Genomic DNA, 20,823 nt, shown 5'->3' with positions numbered 1-20,823 from the left:
ACTGACCCACCACCAAAACGGTCATGCTGAAAGATGTTACAGGCAGCATAACGATCTCCATGGCTTTGCCAGACCCCTTCACGTCTGTCCAGGGGCGGACTGACAACTCATGGGGCCCCCGGGCAATAGGGGATCATGGGGCCCGTGTCCTTGCCCAAACTCAAAAAAGCCTATGAAAAAGGTACCAGGGGCATCTCATGGGGCCCCCTACTGACCCCGGGCCCTCGGGCAGTGCCCGAGTTTTCAAATGGTCAGTCTGCCCCTGCGTCTGTCACATGTGCTCAGGGTGAACCTGCTCTCATCTGTGAAAAGCACACAGCACCAGTGGCAGACCTGCCAATTCTGATGTTCAATGGTAAATGCCAGTCGAGCTCTATGGTGCTGGGCAGTGAGCACAGGGCCCACTAGAGGATGTCTGGCCCTCAGGCCACCCTCATGAAGTCTGTTTCTGATTGTTTGGTCAGAGATATTCACACCAGCGCCCTGCTGGAGTTCATTTTGTAGGGCTCTGGCAGTGCTCATTCTGTTCCTCCCTGCACAAAGGAGCAGATACAAGTCCTGCTGATGGGTTAAGGACCTTCTGCGGCCCTGTCCAGCTCTCCTGGAGTAACTGCTTTCAGCTATAAAAAATATATAGTAAACTCAAAGTTGGTTATAAATTTAGGCCAAAATGTATTCTGCTACATGTTTTTGGTAAAAAAAATCCCAATAAATGTATATTGATTGCTTTGTGTGAAAGTTATAGCGTCTACAAACTATGGTATAGATACTGCAATTTATGCCATTTTTTTGCTATGCAGCGCTGCGCTAGTTTAACGGACAATTGCGCGGTCATGCAATACGGTACATAAATGAAATTTACATCCTTTTTTTCCCACAAATTGAGCTTTCTTTCCATGGTATTTGATCGCCTGTGCGGTTTTTATTTTTTGCGCTATAAAAGAAAAAGGCTGACAATTTTGAGGAAAAAAAACAATGTAAAAATCAAATTTTGTCATACATTTCTGCCAAAATGCATTCTGCGACATGTCTTTGCTAAAAAAAAAAAACCAATACGTGTAAATTAATTGGTTTACGTGAAAGTTATAGCGTTTACAAATGGCGGGAAAGATACTGGGATTTTTAGGGTTTTTCTAGCGACTTATGGCGGGACTGCGGCGGACATTCTGACATTGGGGGGTACTGACTTGGGGTCACTGACATCCCCAGTGACACCAATACAGTGATCAGTGAAAAAAAAAAACCACTGACACTGTACTAATGGCACTGGGGAGGAAGGGTTAAGTTTATTATTCAGGGAAAGGGTTAACTGTGTGAGGGGAGTGTTTTACTAGGGGGCGGGGGTGTGTACTGCAGGGAACACCGCTGATTGGGAGAGAGAAACTTTTCTGTCCCAATCAGCGTGTCCTGGAGCTGTTAGGGAACTGACAGAAAGCACAGCTACTGCAGCTGTGCTCTCTGTCAGCGATCGCCAGGAAATAGCTGGTAACGACCGGCTGTGACTCGGCGACTGACATCCGTGGCTGTGATCGGCGGGACAGGTAGGGCGGCGGCGCGCCTCGCGCGCGCCCCCTACCTGTTTTAAAAACACACGTTTTAAAACGTGGTTTTGCCCAGCCATGCCGCCCTGCCGCCGTATTTCTACAGTGGCTGGGCGGCATGTGGTTAAATGACTTAATGCAATACTCTCATTTAAAAAAGTGTTTCTTTAATATTTTTGAGCAGTGTATATTGACATATGAAAAAAAATTGTGTGATTTGGTCCTCAAAGGTTGATCTGCATTAGTGGTATAAAGGAGTAAAGGCTGTTCTCTTTGCTGGCAATATTGGTGTTCACTTTAGGTACCCAATTATGTATAAGAGAGATTTAAAAAGTTTTTTTAATTTTAATAGATTTTTTAAACAATTATTTTACAATCATAAAATAAAGGATATAAAACTTCATTTGAAAGAGGAGCTTCAGTCAGTTCTGCAAAAATTAAAAGCCAGCAGCTACAAAAACTGTAGCTGCTGAAATTTAATAAACAGACACTCACTCATCCGAGGATCCATTGCAGTCTTTACCAGAGCTGGTTCTTCACCAGTCTTAGGGTCCCTGGCGCTGGCAGCTGACTGTGACTCCTTGCAGTTTCACAGCTAGCTTGCTGCTTTGAATGGTCCCGCAGCCTTCTGGGACCTGTGAAGTGTCCCATAATGTTGCGGGTGGGGAGGAGAACTCTTGGTGGATACACCGTGGTAATCTGGCCGGAAGTAAGAGTGGGTACCTGCCCCCCCAAACAAAAATGAAGAGAATGAACTTTCTCTTTTGGGGACAAGGAAGAGACTGTATAATAAGAGATCAATGATTGTCCTACTTCGTCAGTCTGCGATACGTGTCCATCTGTGAGCGGCTCCAATTCTGCTGTTGGTGGGGCAGACAGTATACTGAAATATAAAACACATGAAGAACACAGGGTGAGTTACGTCCATCATATCAGGACTAAACAGTATACATTTCATTTTTAATTCAGGGGAATATTTAAAAGGAAAATCAGGAAATAGTGCACATGACCACATTAAGGGAGTAAGTGGAGTGCTAGAATGATGATCACACTTTTTTTTGCAGTTTACTGCTATGCTGCAAAGTGTGATTTTTATCTCCAGCTGTTCAGCTTTATTCAGATTACACAAAAAGCTAAAAATATTCAGATGAGAGACCCCCAGCCCCTCCTTGTTTCTGGTTCTTATAGGTTGTTTTTTCCGTTAAGAGTGAGACAGTCCACAATATCAGTTTTGAGTGGACTGTCTTTTTAAATGTCTGGCACCTCATTTGTTCAGATGGAAGCTTGGTCTTCTCTCACCTTGTCAAAGCTCTGAGCCGAAATGTATCAATAGCATAACCAATGAATCTTCTCAGATCTGTTTTACTGATCCCACCAATAGGGTTTATGTCGGCACTGGAGCAGTCATACTTTGTTAAGTATCCTCGAAGGCTTAAAAAAAGAAACAGTATAAAAATGATGCTGATTGAAACTCAATATTTGCAAATTATATTAAGGGACTTTAATAAACACCAGGAGGAGAGAAGTGCTGTGAAGGGTATAATTGTTATACCCAAATATCTCAAGGATTCACACAGCCACCAAGAAAGATCCCAGTAATTTGCCTGCTATGTTTATTTCCTATGTTTGCCAGTGCCATCTAGTGGCCACAATGTGGCATTTCCCTGATTGCGGTATTTCAGGAAAAGACCACATTGTGGGCATTAGATAGTACTGACAATCCTAGAAACTAAACATCTTAGGTAAATCAAGAGCATTATTCATGATGGTTCTGCGAACACTTGAGAAGCTTGAACAGCAAATCTTTTAAAAATAGCCCCCAAAACAGTTTTGGTTTTAAATGAATATACAAATCCCTAATCTCTTTTTCAGTATGTCAGGCATCATCATACCTTAACCACAAGCCTACAGGGCATTATACTCCCTTCCTGCCCAGGCGATTTTCCAGCTTTCAGCACTGTCACACTTTGAATGACAATTGCGCGGTCATGAAACACTGTATCCATATGAACTTTTTATCATTTTTTTGTGACATTTTTTTGCTTTATTTTGGTGGTATTTAATCACCTCTGGGTTTTTTGTTTTTTCTTAAACAAACCAAAATCCACTGAAAATTTTGAAAAAAAAGTTTTTTCTTAGTTATTGTTATAAAATGTTGTAAATAAGTGATTTTTCTCCTTCACCGGTGTGCGCTAATGAGGCCGCAGTGATGGGCACTGATGGACACTGATAGGTGGCACTGATGAGGAGGCACTGGTAGGTGGCACTGATGGGCATTGACAGGCATCACTGATGGGCACTGAAAGGCAGCTCTCATATATGGCACTGATAGGCGGCACTGATAGGCAGCACTGACTGGCATTATGTGGCACTGATTGGCACTGTTAGGCGGTACTGATAGGCAGCACTGACGGGCACTGATGAGCGGCACTGATGCACACTGATAGGTGGCACTGATAGGCGGCACTGACGGGCACTGATTGGCAGCACTGATAGGCACTGATAGGTGGCACTGACTGGCACTGATAGGTGACACTGAAAGGCAGCTCAGATGGGCACTGATATGTGGCATTGATGTGCACTGGTAGGCACTGATATGTGGCATTGATGCGGCACTGATGGGCACTGGCAGGTGGCATGGATGAGCACTGACAGCTGGCACTGATGGACACTGACAGGTGGAACTGCTGGGGCTACATAGATCATCAGGGCACACTGATCATCAGTGCCCTGATGATCAGTGCACATGTCCCCTCCGAGGAATGCCGATTACCGGCTCTCCTCTCCTCTGTCAGCGTGACAGCTCATGAGGAGAGAAATGCCGGTAACCGGCATTTCCCTATTTACATGCGATCAGCTGTGATTGGACACAGCTGATCACATGACCGAGCCAACATCTTAGGCTCTTTCCGTTGATCGGTGATCCGCTGTGTCCGAGGTACACAGCACACCGCCGATCGCCACACTGCGCGGTTAGATTGGGAGGACGTCATTGTACTATATGGCAGGCGGGAGGCGGTTAAAGAGAAACTTCACCCCACCCCCTTTGGTAATTACCCCCCCATGAGAAAAACAGCAGGTGTGGTAACAAGAAGTGCCATCATCCCTGGCGTATAGGGATATATGGAAGAACCCTCTTTTTTGTGGGATTTTAAAAGGCACAGACAGAACCAATAGAACCATTCGTAAAGACTTTTACAGACCATAGTTTATTCATACAAAATATTAAAATGAACATAGACAAACAAGATATGGTGGTAATATGTTACATATCTGTTGTAATAAATGCATAGGTGAGAGAGATGAAATACAATCTATGCAAGCATTTGACACGTTTCGAGCCAAATGGCAATCTCTTCTTCAGAATGCCTAAATAGGGCATGATACCTGCAATGGATACATTATTGTAAGCGTATCGCCATATATCTCCATTGGAAGTTACAGTCACAAGTATATGGATATCACTTACATAGCCCAACATTGGAGCAAACAGCATGACCGCCAATTGACTAAAACTGGAAAGAACATAAATGTGGCCAATGTTTCCCAGATCCTCCCAGTCAGTTGGTGGTTCTTGCAGCCAGGCCCCCTGGTAACATGCAACTGCACACGCACAGTGTGTTCTAGAATTCCCTGAAGCCTCCTAGGATGCACAACTTGAGTATCCCAGGAGGTTGTGGGCAGCTATGGACATCATTCTCTCCTAAAAAGGGAAGGCCGAAGCACAGGCTGTGATCTCCGAAAAAGAGATATCCCTCGTTTTTTACCTGGCGATTCTGCCAGTAACATCCTGTTGCAAGGTGACAATGCTAAGCCTCAAAATTAGCAGCAGGGTTGTCAGTCTGCCTTCAGTTGCTGGATGCATGCATAGACTCAAAGGCTTGATGACACTGGTCATCCTCCAGCCAGAAAATGAGCCAAGAATTGAGGCAGGCTCTATCGGACTAGCTGCAGCTTCTAATGCACACTGTGAGAAGATCACAGTGTGCATTGAAATCAGAGTAAGCAATTTCAGTATAGGAGAGGAGTCTGTACAACACTCCCTGATGATCCTGCCACGAAGACATTTGTTTAGACACTTTGGGGTTTATTTACTAAAGCTTGTTGACTCAGAATCTTGTGCACTTCTGCATGGAAACCAATCAGCTTCCAGGTTTTATTGCTAAAGCTTAACTGAACAAGCTGAAGTTAGAAGCTGATTGGCTACCATGCACAGGTGCACGAAATTCTGAGTCAACCAGCTTTAGTAAATAAACCCCTTCCTGTTCTAGGCTAACAACTGTCTCTGAATTGCATCTCTGCATTGCCATGCTGCTCCCTTGATTGAGACGTCAAACAGCAATGCAGATACATAGCCTGGTCCATCATTATCCACCAAGCAAACGGGGCAAGTGCATGTAGACAGGATGTGACTGAAAGAGGTTGGAGGAGATCAGCAGCACTAAGATGCAGATAAAGGATGAATGGAAATGAGCAATTGTTTATGATACACAGTGATTTAGCAAACTTAATGTCATCCAGTTAGGGGCTCTATCTACTTTTAATGATTTTAGCCACCCATTATAAAGTAATGTCCAGATCTATCAATAAACTAGAATTCTGGATTTCACAACTCTTATTGCCTTACCTATTAGTCAGTACTCATATTCTTTATATATAAATGTTGGATCTAACCTTTCATCCACATTAGCTGATCCGAGAACCAGAAGTCCTCCTGGTAAGCCACGTGTCCAGAGGCTGAGCTGTGCAAACAAATACGCCATCACCATCCTTAATCGGGCCTGTAGATGCAAGTGACATGACAATATCCTTTAACATAGGCCTAGCCTCCATTATACTATATCATTTCATATTAAACACTTGCATGCTCAGTAATGTATCAGTGTAACACTTCTAGGTATTCCAGATGTCAGATCATGGTACTCCTCCTGACATTGTTCTCCAGAAGGATGGCACATAAACCAGGGTCACAATCTAATCCTGGATTGAAGGCTGACTCAGAAATTACACAATTATGTAAAAATAGGTACCTGTGCAGTTCTTGGCTGTGTTCACAAATGTCCAACACAAATCAGCCCTTGCTACAGCGCTCACCTTGTTGCTTACTACAAAGTTATTATGTTGTAGTCTGATTACTAGAGGAGAAAAGACCTCTTGGAAAATGCCTTCTCATGCCTGCAGCAGACTGAAGACATCATCTCAGCCTAGGCAAAGTCACTTTTTAATGATTAAAAGGTGGAGTTTCTAAGAAAAATAATTCTGTTGCTACATCTGGATACAGTGAACTGCAAGGAATGTATTCATGCAGACTTGTACAATTACTGAAAGGTCCACTTTCACCACCTGTTGAGTGCTGTATGTATATATTGCCCTCTCAGCAAGTGGTTATAATGGCGTATTTTTTTTTTCTTACAGTCAGCAATTGACTGTTAAGTAAACGTTATCCAGATGGTTTTAGTGAAATGAGAAGGGGGTCTAATAGTATGTAGCAAATACACCCTCTAGTTCACATACACTATATTGCCAAAAGTATTGGGACACTCCTCCAAATTATTGGATTCAGGTTCCAATCACCTCCATGGCCACAGGTGTACAAAATCAAGCACCTAGGCATGCAGACTGCTTCTACAAACATTTGTGAAAGAATGGGTCACTCTCAGGAGCTCAGTGAATTCAAGTGTGGTACCGTGATAGGTTGCCACCTGTGCAATAAGTCCATCTGTGAAATTTCCTTGCTACTAAATATTCCACAGTCAACTGTTAGTGGTATTATAACAAAGTGGAAGCAACTGGGAACAGCAGCAACTCAGCCACAAAGTGGTAGGCCACGTAAAATGACAGAGCGGGGTCAGCCCATGAGAAGCGCACAGTGCGCAGAAGTTGCCAACTGTCTGCAGAGTCAATAGCTAAGGAGCTCCAAACTTCATGTGGCCTTCAGATTAGCACAACAACAGTGTGTAGAGAGCTTCATCCAAACCTTACATCACCAAGTGCAAAGCAAAGCATCGGATGCAGTGGTGTAAAGCATGCCGCCACTGGACTCTAGAGCAGTGGAGATGTGTTCTCTGGAGTGATGAATCACGCTTCTCTGTCTGGCAATCCAATGGACGTGTCTGGGTTTGGCGGTTGCCAGGAGAACAGTACTTGCCTGACTGCATTGTGTGAAGTGTAAAGCTTGGTGGGGGGGGGATTATGGTGTGGGGTTGTTTTTCAGTGGTTGGGCTTTGCTCCTTAGTTCCAGTGAAGGGAACTCTTAAGGCATCAGCCTACCAAGACATTTTGGACAATTTCATGCTCCCAACTTTGTGGGAACAGCTTGGGGATGGCCCCTTCCTGTTCCAACATGACTGCACACCAATGCACAAAGCAAGGTCCATAAAGACATGGATGAGTGAGTTTGGGGTGGAGGAACTTGATTGGAGACTGCGAGTCAGGCCTTCTAGTCTGACATCAGTGCCTCACCTCACAAATGCACTTCTGGAAGAATGGTCAAACATTCCCATAGACACACTCCTAAAACTTGTGGACAGACTTCTCAGAAGAGTTGAAGCTGTTATAGCTGCAGAAGGTGGGCCAACTCAATATTGAACCCTATGGACTAAGACTGGGATGCCATAAACGTTCATGTGCATGTAAAGGCAGGCGTCCCAATACTTGTGGCAATAGTGTGTGTGTCTGTTTTTAATTTCAAAGGTAATGATATTTTTCAAATCAGCTAGGTTTTGCATTCTGCGCCCACGCTTGCCATAGCTATGCACCTCATGGCATTATCGTCTCCTTTCACCCACCCAAGAAGCATTATTATTATTATTATCGTTGGTGTCAGTGGGAGGAATGGTGCCTCATCGTTGGTGTCAGTGGGAGGAATGGTGCCTCATCGTTGGTGTCAGTGGGAGCAATGGTGCCTCATCGTTGGTGTCAGTGGGAGCAATGGTGCCTCATCGTTGGTGTCAGTGGGAGCAATGGTGCCTCATCGTTGGTGTCAGTGGGAGCAATGGTGACCACTGACCAGTGGAAGCAATGGTGCCTCATTGTTGGTGTCAGTGGGAGCAATGGTGCCTCATTGTTGGTGTCAGTGGGAGCAATGGTGCCTCATCGTTGGTGTCAGTGGGAGCAATGGTGCCTCATCGTTGGTGTCAGTGGGAGCAATGGTGCCTCATCGTTGGTGTCAGTGGGAGCAATGGTGCCTCATCGTTGGTGTCAGTGGGAGGAATGGTGCCTCATTATTGGTGTCATTTGGAGCAATAGTGCCTTATCGTTGGTGTCAGTGGGAGGAATAGTATCCCAAGGGTTAGATAAAGGCAAGCAAAGAGCAGCATCCATCACAGACCTATACAGTCCTTAGTGTATGACTGTCATGCTGTTTTCATTATATCCCCTAACTCTGTATGTTAAATTAAAAATTTAAATAAAAACAACAATTTAAAAAAATCTAAAATCTGTTTTTGGTGGACTAGGAGGAAAAAGATTACATACTCCCTGTGATCAGGAGGAGGAGGAATAGTGCCCCTATCAGTGGTATGAGTGGGGGGAATAGTGCCCATGACTGATGTGTTTGGGAGAAATAGTACTCCATCATTGGTATAAGTGGGATGAATAGTGCCCCATTGTTAGTGTTAATGGGAAGAATAGTGCTTATTAATTTATTAATGGGAGGAATAGTGCCCCATCGTTGGTTTCAGTAGGAGGAATAGTGCCCCATCATTGGTATCAGTGGGAGGAATAGTGCCCCATCATTGGTGTCAGTGTAAAGAATAGTGCCCCATCATTAGTGTCAGTGGGAGGAATAGTGCCCCATCATTGGTGTCAGTGTGAGGAATAGTGCTCCATCATTGGTGTCAGTGGGAGGAATGGTGCCCCATCATTGGTATCTGTGGGAGGAATAGTGCCCCATCATTGGTGTCAGTGGGAGGAATAGTGCCCCATCATTAGTCAGTGGGAGGAATAGTGTCCCATCATTGGTGCCAGTGTGAAGAATAGTGCCCCATCATTGGTGTCAGTGGGAGGAATAGTGCCTCATCATTGGTGTCAATAGGAAGTATAGTGCCCCAAGGGCCAGATAAAGGCAAGCAAAGGGCAACATCCAGCCTGAGGGCTGCAGTTTTGAGACCACTGTCCTATACAGTTCCTAGTGTATGACTGGTCATCTTGTTGTCATTGTATCTCCTAATTCTGTATGTTAAATTAAAAGAAAAAAATGTATTAAGATAAAGCAATAAAAAAAAATCTAAAACCTGTTTTGGGTGAACTGATCCTTAGAATGGCTTATAGGAGAGCACAGAGTGGCTTTATCTACCTGGAAGAAGTGTCGATAAAGGTGTGTAAGTGGTCGGGTGTGTGAATGCCACAGATGATTAGGGTGACACCATGCAATTTTTATGACTCCTAAAGTTTTCATTACTCAAACTTCACATTTCTGTGATAAGTAAGTTGCACGTATCTTTTTTCCTGGGACCCGATCCTAACCACAGCAGCATGCTCTTTGCATCAAGGGCCTTTAGAACTATAACAAAATTCCATGAAGATGGCAGGGTGTACATATAATACACTTTACACCAGAAGTACTTTACATTTATAAAGAAAACATTTATAGAAAAGCAAAGCCCTCTAAACAGGTTTTTGCTTTTATAGAAGGAATGAAAATACCTGGACATTCTGAAGCGCCAAATTCTCTTGTCCAGTTCCACCATGAACACGAAACTGAGGGACTTTGCCAGTCACAGAGGTAAAAATGCAAATAACAGCCTTCACAGCGGTGTCAATGATTGGGGTCAGGTGATAACTGAAATACAAAATATTGAATATAGTTGAAGTGCATCTCTATATGGAACCCCTTTTTTTTGGGCTTTGGCTAGAATGGGAGAAGAGTTGGACTCCCCCATAGGTAGGATTCAAACCTCTATCTATACTGTTGACCATTTTCATTGAGAAAGAAAGTGATAGAAAGTCAAAACTGACCCCAGAAAAAGAGGTAAGGATAACATTTCCATTGAAAACAACTGTCTAGGAGGAGAATTCCCACTTTCAGAGATTTCCTAATATGTCCGTTTTCATCTCTGGGACAGGAAGTAAAGGTAAATTTCCCCTATAATATCCAGACAGCAAAAAAATAACAAAGCAGGGTTTTTGTTTTTCTCTCTTTACCCTATCCAAAAATAAGGAAAAAATATCTATAGCTACATTTTAAATACAAGCAAAATTTTTCCTTTGTCATGTTGTAAAGTAACTTTGATGTATATATATATATATATATACACACACACACACATATACATACACACACACTATATTGCCAAAATTATGGGGATGCCTGCCTTTACACGCACGTGAATTTTAATTCAATATTGAAGTGTGTCTATGGGAATGTTTGACCATTCTTCCAGAAGCTCATTTGTGAAGTCAGGCACTGATGTCGGACGAGAAGGCCTGGCTCGCAGTCTGCGCTCTAATTCATTCCAAAGGTGTTCTATCGGGTTGAGGTCAGGGGTCTGTGCAGGCCAATCAAGTTCCTCTACCCCAAACTTGCTCAACCATGTCTTTATGGACCTTGCTTTGTGCACTGGTGTGCAGTCAAGTTGGATCAGGAAGGGGCATCCCAAACTGTTACCACAAAGTTGGGAGTATCAAAATCCAAGTGTCCAAAATGTCTTGGTATGCTGATGTCTTAAGATTTCCCTTAACAGGAACTAATGGGCCGAGCCCAGCCCATAAAAAACAACCCCACACCATAATCCCCCCTCCACCAAACTTTACCCTTGGCACAATGCAGTCAGGCAAGTACCATTCCTCTGGCAACCGCCAAACCCAGACACGTCCATCAGGTTGCCAGACAGAGAAGCATGATTTGTCACTCCAGAGAACACGTCTCCACTGCTCTAGAGTTCAGTGGCGGCGTGCTTTACACCACTGCATCTGACACTTTGCATTGCACTTGATAATGTAAGGCTTGGATGCAGCTGCTCAGCCCATTCCATGAAGCTCTCTAGGCACTCTTGTTGTGCTAATCTGAAGGCCACACGAAGTTTGAGGTCTTTAGCTATTGACTCTGCAGGCAGTTGGCGACTTCTGCGCACTGTGCATTTCAGCATGCGCAGACCCCGCTCTGTCATTTTAATTGGCCTACCACTTTGTGGCTGAGTTGTTATTGTTCCCAGTTGCTTCCACTTTGTTATAATACCACTAACAGTTGACCGTGGAATATTTAGTAGCAAGGAAATGTCACGGATGTACTTATTGCACAGGTGGCAACCTATCACGGTACCACGCTTGAATTCACTGAGCTCCTGAGAGCGACCCATTCTTTCACAAATGTTTGTAGAAGCAGTCTGCATGCCTAGGTGCTTGATTGTATACACCTGTGGCCATAGAAGTGATTGGAACACCTGAATCCAATAATTTGGAGGGGGTGTCCCAATACTTTTGGCAATATAGTATGTATGTATGTATGCATGTATGTATGTATGTATGTATGTGTGTACATATTACACACATACATATAGAGTATATGCATATACACACACACACTATCTCACAGAAGTGAGTACACCCCTCACATTTTTGTAAATATTTTATTACATCTTTCCATGTGACAACACTGAAGAAATGACACTTTGCTACAATGGGACATAGTGAGTGTACAGCTTGTATAACAATGTAAATTTGCTGTCCCCTTAAAATAACTCAGCACACAGCCATTAATGTCTAAACCACTGGCAACCATATACAGCTGCACCAGATTCTGAGTGCACCAGCTTTAGTATATCTCCCCCACAGTCTATCTATCCAAAATAAAAACAAAAACCAGAGACCCTCCATTTGATTGATTTAGAAAGCTCTTGATCAAATCTGACTATGCTACATGAAGCTATGGATTTTTTTCATTCTCCTCTGATCTCTCAAAGAAATATCTGTGTGTGCCTGAGAACTGTTCCCAATACAGATCTATTGAAAAATAGTTTTCAATCGTAATCGTTTTGACTGATCAATCATAATCTTTTATTAGGTTTAAGCCACTTGCAAAGTATGACACAATAACATGTGTTCTATATTTTAATTGATGATTAGGCAATTGATTTTGCAATCATTTGTACCTGCTGTATATCTATCATACAGGTCTACATGTATGGCCACCATTGTGTCTCCTGCCCTTCTCAGGTACCTGCCTATTTCCTGTGACAGCATTCTGGCCCTTTCTCGAGTCTCAGCAGAGGAGTTCTCAGTGGCCATGTAACAAGTGGTCAGTAGACGGTTGCAGAGCTCATTGGGAGTAGTGGTCATATAGGATTCATCACAGACTATATGACGTACATCACACAGCACTTCTTCATCTAGAAGAAAAAAAAAACAAGTATTACATGAATTATTTGGCAATGCTTTACTTACCTTTATTAGTAACATTGTATTTTATTATTCAAAGGATTTGATAGGTGCACTTACTTCCCATATCCACAGCCTGGCATACGAGCCGACACATAGAGTACACGATACAGGCTACAGCAGAGCTGTCCACCCCACCACTGAGAGGAAGAAGGAACCCTCCCTGAAAAAAGCCATACACAGATATTATCATTAGAGCTGTCCTTCCATAAGGGGTATGGACATTGGCGTCACAAAACAGGATATTGGGCTTAGTGGCAGGCTCATGGTCGTGGGGACTCAGCTCAGACTCAAAGTTAAAGCTCAACTCCAGGCAAACAGCTAAATACACCACTGAAATGCATATATTAAGGCAGTTTACCTAATGGCATCTCTGTATTTACTGCTTTGAAGCAATACAACTTGGTCATCTTCCCACTCCCAGACTGTCATTGGTCAGTTAAAGAACAGTGGCAGACTGATGAGGTCACCTCTCTGCTTTCTAATACTCTAAATTGTAGCTCCAGATATGCCAACAACAGTTTTTTTTATTCTTTTATATTATTTTTTTAAAACAAAGCAGCTATAGATGGACAGCTAAACAAGTAAAAAGGAGACTAGAGTTCTATCTGCTGGCTGAAAATAGGAATACAAAATGTTCATATGCAATATCTCTTTTGCGCTTTACCTGACTTACATGACCATAAAAAAATACAATGTATGCAAAATCACTATGCATCCCATTTATACCATATACAGTGTTTTATGACATAATCAGAAAAATTCTCACCTGTTTACTGCGTCTTAAATAGTCCCAAAGCCAACAGGCTGGTCCAAGACTGCAAAGCAGAAAATTAGCGATAATATTACCTCCCTTGACTTAGAGGTCATAGGCTGGGTGAACATATGTTTACTATATACGTGAAGTCACTTGGTGACCTGTATAAGAACCACATCTTCTATACGTTTACTGTTTCACTGACGTTTGTGGACTGTGATTTTGTGAATTCAAATGTGCATTTTTTTTTACATATATTTGGTGAATCTTCTTATTTGGGAGTCCACTTCTGATGCTCCACAATATGATTGTGATAAGATACACAAAGTTGAATACAATTAACAAATATTGATATTGGGGATGTACTGTGACATTGCGTATTCTCACTCATAGCACTGAATTTTTTTTTCTCTTTAATTGTTTTGGGATTTTTTTGGTGGATAAATCCATTTGTTTGGCAGTTATGCTTGTAGGTGGTTTCAGTAGAGGCATCACTGTGCAATCCTTTGTCTTTTGTTTCATTATGTTTTTATCTTTTTTCTTTTTTTTTTTACATTTATAAGTGGATTTGTGTTTTTCAGCAAATTAATTCATAGTTCTGGTCAGTCTTAGTGGTCAGTCACCATTGTCCTCCTTTAAGCTTTCTACATTATTATGAATGGTTTTGTTTACCTTCAACCCTATTCATACATAATCAATGGGTGTGAAGGTGTTTAAAGCTATTCATACCAGATCTGGGCAGCACTGGGGACAGTGGTGTCGGCTTCTTAATACAGTCAGATCGGAACTTTGCTGGGTTTATTTACTCGCCTTCATCTGCAATTTCTGCTGCCAGTGGGGAGTTGGTGGGCAGAGGGGGTAAAATAACAGAAGAAATATGTAGGTTGGGCGAGTAAGCAAACCCCACACAGTCCCGATCTGACAGCACTCATGTAAATTGAAGCCGGCAGCTGTGTGTATAGACACTGACAGGAGGGAGGGATGGGAGAGAGAATTCTGCCCACCTCCTCCAGGCTCTTTCCTCCACTCATACATACTTCAGCACTTGGCTTTGCTCTCTCTCCCCCTCCTCCCTCCTTCCAGTGCAGCTCCTGTATGCCTGTGATTACAGCAGCTGGCTTCTGAATACAGGAGCTGCACTGGAATGAGGGGGAGAGACGCACAGCCTCCCGGCTCTCTACTGCTCCCAGCGCTTGGCTGACAGGAGTAGTGATGCCGCTGTCTCTACTCCTTTCAGCCATATAGTCAGAATGGATTCACACCCATCCCTGCAGTATACAACTGTGCGCAGGGCAGTCACCCCTCCTGTCAATGTCCATAGCAATCATCATTTCTGAAATAAAAAGCAATCAATGTATCGGTGTTCAGCTATAATGTCCTCTTTTGTGATCTACAAAAGGAAATGTGTGAAGGCTCCAAATTTAGGATAATACGGAAACCCCATGCAATTGATTAAATGCTTTCCCCAACTTTAACCATTTGCCACCCGCCCTATGGCCGAATGGCGGGCGGCAAATGTCATCAGCGTTCCAGTTGGACGCCATATGGCGTCCTCCTGCACATATGCAGATCGAGCTTCTGCAGAGCGGCGCGATCTGTCACCGGCTGTGTACCTCGGACACGGCCGATAACAGATCTGAGTATCGGCCCCGTTGCAGGTACCATGTGACCTGCTGTGACCAATCACAGCAGGTCACATGACAGTTGTATACAATGGATGGCTTCATTCATGCCATCAATTGTATACTACTGCCTAGCTGTGAATGGTCACAGCTAATCACATGTCATGTGATTAGCTGTGGCCAAATCACGGCTAAGCACAAAAAAAAAAAAAAAAGCCCTGAATGAATCAATGTCATTCAGGTAAATGCTTGCTTATAGCAAAGTAATTCTTTGCTATAAGCAAATTGTGTAAAAAAAAAAAAAAAAATACTGATCACTTCCCCAAAGTAGTACAATGTTACTATGGTAACATTGTACTACTTTGGTCATAGTGAAATATGAAAAAAAAAATCTTAAAAAAAAAGAAAAATAATTTAATAATAAAAAAAAATGTGTAATTTTTTTTTTTTCAAAATGTCACCAGTCAGTGTCCCTGATCACCGCCATGCCAGTTATATGATGACGCTGTACTGCACTGGTGACAGTATGTAAAAAAAAAGATAGTGAAACTAAATTTATTTTTTTCATTTTCCGAAAAATTATGACAAAAAAAATACAACTTCAAAAAACTCGCCATGCCTCTTATGAAGTACGTCGGACTGTCTGCTTTGCAAAAAGGGGTCATTTGGGGGATATCTGTACTGTTCTGACATTCTTGGACCTCAAGAAATTAGATTGGCTGTCAGTGATCAATATTCAGATCTATACCATAGTTTGTGAACTCTAACTTTCCTACAAACTAAAAAATACATCCTAATTTGGGTTATTTTCACCAAAGACATGTAGCAGAATACATCTTGGCCTAAATTTATGAAGAACAATTATTTATTTGCAAACAGAAACAGAAACAAAGAAAAACTTTTTTTTTTCAAAATTTTTGGTCTTTTTTTGTTAATTTAGCAAAAAATAAAAACCCCAGCGGTAATTAAATACCACCAAAAGAAGGCTCTAGTTGTGTGAAGAAAATGATAAAATGTTACTTTGGATACAATGTTGTATGACCGCGCAATTGTCAAAGTGTGAGAGCGCTGAAACCTAAAAACTGGCCTGGGCAGGAAGGGGGTAAAATTGCCCAGTATTGAATTGGTTAAGATAACATATGTTTCAAGAAAAATTCCAAACCAAAATCCAGATTACAAAGGAGCAGATCAGTGGCACATACTACATACAACAATGTGGCCTACTTCTGTCCTATTTGGGCATAACCCAAAAGCAGCAACAACTTTAAAATTCAAAAGTGCCTGCAATATTGACTGGGATTACTTTATCCATAACAACTTGATATAAAATAAGGTTCTTTAGCAAGGGACATACATTCCACAATAATATTTACGCTACCAAAATGAGTGTGTACTGTCAATTGCCTCCGCATTGCTCCTGTTTCTTCTTTCTGGAGGCTGCCATTTTGCTGAAGCCCAAAGTAATTATTTATGCTGTCAGCAGATCAGCGTCTGTTGACAGCCCAAAAAGAAATAGAGAGCAATTCAGCATGTGCAGAGCAGGGTGAGACAGTTTGTATTACTGGATTTTAAACAGTATAGGCACAAATGTTTTATGTTTTACATAGCCATGTCTGTAAAAGGGCCCGCATGAAGTCATCTGGCAGGACTTATAGAATATGTAAACCCAACAATTCATATTACTGATATGTGCCTGTTGTACCATGTATTTGTATGAAAAAGTACCCCATTCTCTTTGTATTGCTTCCTATGTTTGAAATCCCTGGAAAAATCTATCTCTATCACCATCTGCTGGTTAAAAAGGATATTTATCAATAAAATTAATGTTAATACAAACCATCCAAGTAAAATACAATACTCTACAAAAAAAACAAACAAAAAACAAATACATATAAAAATACATTTTTTGTTAACCCCCCCCCAATTTTTAAATTTCTTCTTATACATTTTAAAATATAAAGCATTTTAAATCCAACTCCACAATTAGACCTCAGGGTTGCATAGCATAAATCCAGTTTATTTAATTCCTGAATGTGTCTCTTATAAGAGTAGAACCCCTCCACTTTTGGAAATCCCTATCTAACCTATAATATTTAATCAAGAATAGGTCTCTTTTATGGTAATCCCTGTAATGTTTAGAAGAACTATGGTTCTTATTTCAAATAAACCCATCTTTGATGAAATTCTATGGAATAGATAAGGTTCCTCACAAAATGGAGAGGTTCAGTGAAAAGAGCAGCATTGGGAAGCCAGGGATGTGCAATTCCTATCGCCCAACAGGGTTTAGAGCAGATGATTGACTCTCTTGTAAAAGTAATCTGAGAGACTAACTAGCTGCTGGATTGCTTTTACAAGCAGCAGGAGGGGATGCTTCCACTGTTTGATCATAGAGACAGACAAAGACGGGAACCGCTCTGTCCGCCTCTATGATAAAGGAAACAGGAAGAGATGAACATACATCACTTTCTGAGTAAAATTGTGCAGCGCTAAAAAACAAATAATTATTAATATTATTATACAGTATTTATATAACGCCAAAGGGTTTGCTCAGCGCTGTACAACAGCAAGGGGAACAGAACACGAGACAGGACAGAAACAATACAATACACGGGGGGTACGAGGGCCCTGCTCTTTTGAACTTACAATCTAGGAGATCTGAATAATATTCAATAAAATGCAGACAGTTCTATTAAAAGTCCATAAAGGAAAAAAAAATATATAAATATATAAAAAAATATATATTAAAGTTGCAACCCAAGGTTGGTAATATGTTATTCAGCAGTCCATGTGAGCGCCAAACAAATAGTTAAAATGTGCACTCACCAGATACGCATGGATAATGCACAGTATATAAATCAATGAAGATCTGCCCGGAATCCCTCTTTAGGGTGGTACTGGAGAGAACAGCCCAGGGTTGTATTTTATTGAATATCATTCATATTATTTGTTTTTTAACGCTGCACATGTTTACGCATATGTTATTTGAAGGTTTTATGGTTACCTTTTAGTGTACAGCTGCTTTTATTATTACAAGCGCTCACTGATATCTTATATCTACATCACTTTCTGTTTCCCTGGATGTAAATGGTATAATTTAAAAAAATGGAAAGCATTTGATCACACTGATCTTGGTGTGATCAAATGCTGTTAAGGGCAGAGGAGGAATCTGGGGTCTTATTGACTCTAGATCTCGCCATAAAGAGTACCTGTCACTGCCTATTGCAATAAAAGTGATTAAAAAAAATTTAAACCGACAGTGTAAAATATAAATAAATATATACATTTTTTAAGCACTCCTGTCCCCCTGTGCTCGCATGCAAAGGTAAATGCACATGGCGATGCCACAAGAGTGCAAACAGTGTTCGTCCAACACATGTGAGGTGTCACCGCGAATGTCAGATCATGGGCAGTAATTCTAGCACCAGACCTCCTTTGTAAATCTAAAGTGGTAACCTGTAAAGGCTTTTATAGCATCGCCTATGGATAGTAACATTCACATCGTTTGTTGCTGTTGCACGGGCATGCACAATTTTAAAGCCTGACATATTTGGTATCTCTTCACTTGGCAAAACATCATCTTATATTTTTTACCAGAAAAACTGGGTTATGTATTGTGTTTTTTGCATTAAAATTAAAAAAAATTAAAAAGAAAAAATACAAACAAAAAAAAAAAAGCTGTGCAAATACCGTGATACCGTGTGACATAACAAATTGCAACACCCACCAATTTATTCTCTACAGCCTTTGATTTAAAAAAGTATATATTGTGTGGGGGTTCCAAGAAATTTTCAAGCAAAAAGTAAAAAACATTAAAAGATTAAGTCGCCATAGAGCCCCTTTCATTTTTAAAAGCTCCAGACATTCCTAAAAGCACCACTGTCTAATAAAAAAAAAACATCAACCCTTTAGATTTTCCATCCTGGCAAAACTTATTTCTTTTTTTTATCATGATAAGTAGATTGAGATCCTGATTTAGTCCTTTGGACCAACAGTTTTTTTAAAAAAAATTTCCACACCCCTAGAAGCAACCTATAGTAGACAGATTCTGATTCATCTGTTTAGAATAGGCAGAACAATACATCTGACCGTTAATACCTGATTTCCTCCTCAGGGCTGTGGTACTTCCATTGGATTGGTTCAGATGTGGGAGTATATACATCATCAAATGAGGAAAGGGAAAAGTCCACGTGTACTCTGTGAAATGGGGTCACTCTGCTGGCCTGCACAAAGAAATGATAGCGTTTAACTAAAACAATTTCATCTTTAGTGATCAGCTTATACAAGAACTCTTCAAGGTTTCAAAAGTTTACCAAATGTTTGGACTGTTGGTTTAGGAAATGATAAATAGAAATATTAAATGATCAGGGAAAATCTTAAATTATTTAAATATATAAAACCAAAGAGATTAATATCCCAAAACCAAAATCCCATCCATGTCCACACTAATGGTCCTAAAAAACATTAGATGTGTTCACATTGTTGATTGTCCGGTAAAGCTTGTTCCATCACCAAGGGCTCCCACACTTTTCTACACAAAACTGGCATACCCTTTTAAATAAATATATTTATTTATTTTAAGAATATAGTTTTATTAAGGGGTTTGGCACTTTAACAGTCAAACAGATAAGTGAACAAGTGCCTAAAACTGTGACAATGACGATACAGTCGATAACAGAAATAAATATCCTAGAAATAACTATGAAAAGTCATAACTAACTCTGATAGAACATATAAACATCAACAATCTCCCAGCAGGTACGAGCTCATGCGTCCACTTGATTGGCATTATTATTCCACAAATCAGGCACCTTACTGGGCTCAGCCTGACAAAAATAAAAAAGTTATTTAAAAAATAATCCAGGTGGACAGTCCTGCATGTACCACATTTTTAGCTTACAAAAGGAAGGGGGGGGGGGGGGGGTAAGTGAATAGTACCAGAATTAGTGTGAAGTAGAGAAGGGGGAAAAGGGGGAGGGGGCAAGGCTATGAATGCCTAACTGCTCAAAAAGGGCAAACGCTCAGGGGAGTCAGAAAATTCGAGCCTTGGAAACCACAAGTCCCAAATCTTAGAGTAGTTTTCATTGGCCATGGCCATGAGTTACTCCGTGCATTTCATATGGTTTAGTATAGCGATCCATTCCCTGGATGGTGGGTGTCATGGGTGATTTCCAGTGTCTGGGAATTAAGGCAGGACCTGCCATGACCAGGAAGCAGAATATTTAATGCGTCTAATTAAGCCTGGAATCATGGAGAGAAGAGATTTGGTGTCTTCAGCCATGCCCTACTCATAATAAGGCGTTTCTAATGAAATATGTCCACCCAGTCCGGCTGGATTTTGGGACAGGACCGCCGTATATGAAGATGTGTACCATCTGGCTCTCCACACTATATCAGATAGTGTTGGAATAATTTTGTGAACAAATGTATTTCTAATACATTTCTAATGTCAAACTATGAGCAAAAAAAAATCCACAAAGTAATCTGCCACTAGCAATTAACTGAGCAGTTTTTGCTTTTCTTATTCCCC

The 20,823-nt window shown here is 41.3% G+C and overlaps 1 protein-coding gene across 1 annotated transcript in view; it reads right to left on the bottom strand.

Annotated features, from left to right (window-relative positions):
- NADSYN1 (NAD synthetase 1) overlaps window positions 1–20,823 on the bottom strand; it is an 80,832-nt gene that overhangs the window by 9,780 nt on the left and 50,229 nt on the right. The window contains exons 11-18 of the mRNA XM_089653602.1: window positions 19,392–19,516; window positions 13,687–13,735; window positions 12,978–13,080; window positions 12,700–12,868; window positions 10,188–10,323; window positions 6,216–6,322; window positions 2,841–2,972; window positions 2,355–2,424 (exon numbers count right to left, since the gene is read on the bottom strand). Coding sequence (XP_089509728.1) covers window positions 2,355–2,424; window positions 2,841–2,972; window positions 6,216–6,322; window positions 10,188–10,323; window positions 12,700–12,868; window positions 12,978–13,080; window positions 13,687–13,735; window positions 19,392–19,516 — 891 coding nt within the window. The remainder of the gene's footprint in view (window positions 1–2,354; window positions 2,425–2,840; window positions 2,973–6,215; window positions 6,323–10,187; window positions 10,324–12,699; window positions 12,869–12,977; window positions 13,081–13,686; window positions 13,736–19,391; window positions 19,517–20,823) is intronic.

This window comes from Staurois parvus, unplaced genomic scaffold, assembly GCF_062004578.1.
Source record: "Staurois parvus isolate SC_StPar_1 unplaced genomic scaffold, SC_StPar_1.0 ptg000715l, whole genome shotgun sequence".
NCBI lineage: Eukaryota > Metazoa > Chordata > Amphibia > Anura > Ranidae > Staurois > Staurois parvus.
The sequence above is the reverse complement of the archived record's forward strand: the minus strand, read 5'-3'. Positions and strand labels throughout refer to the sequence as shown.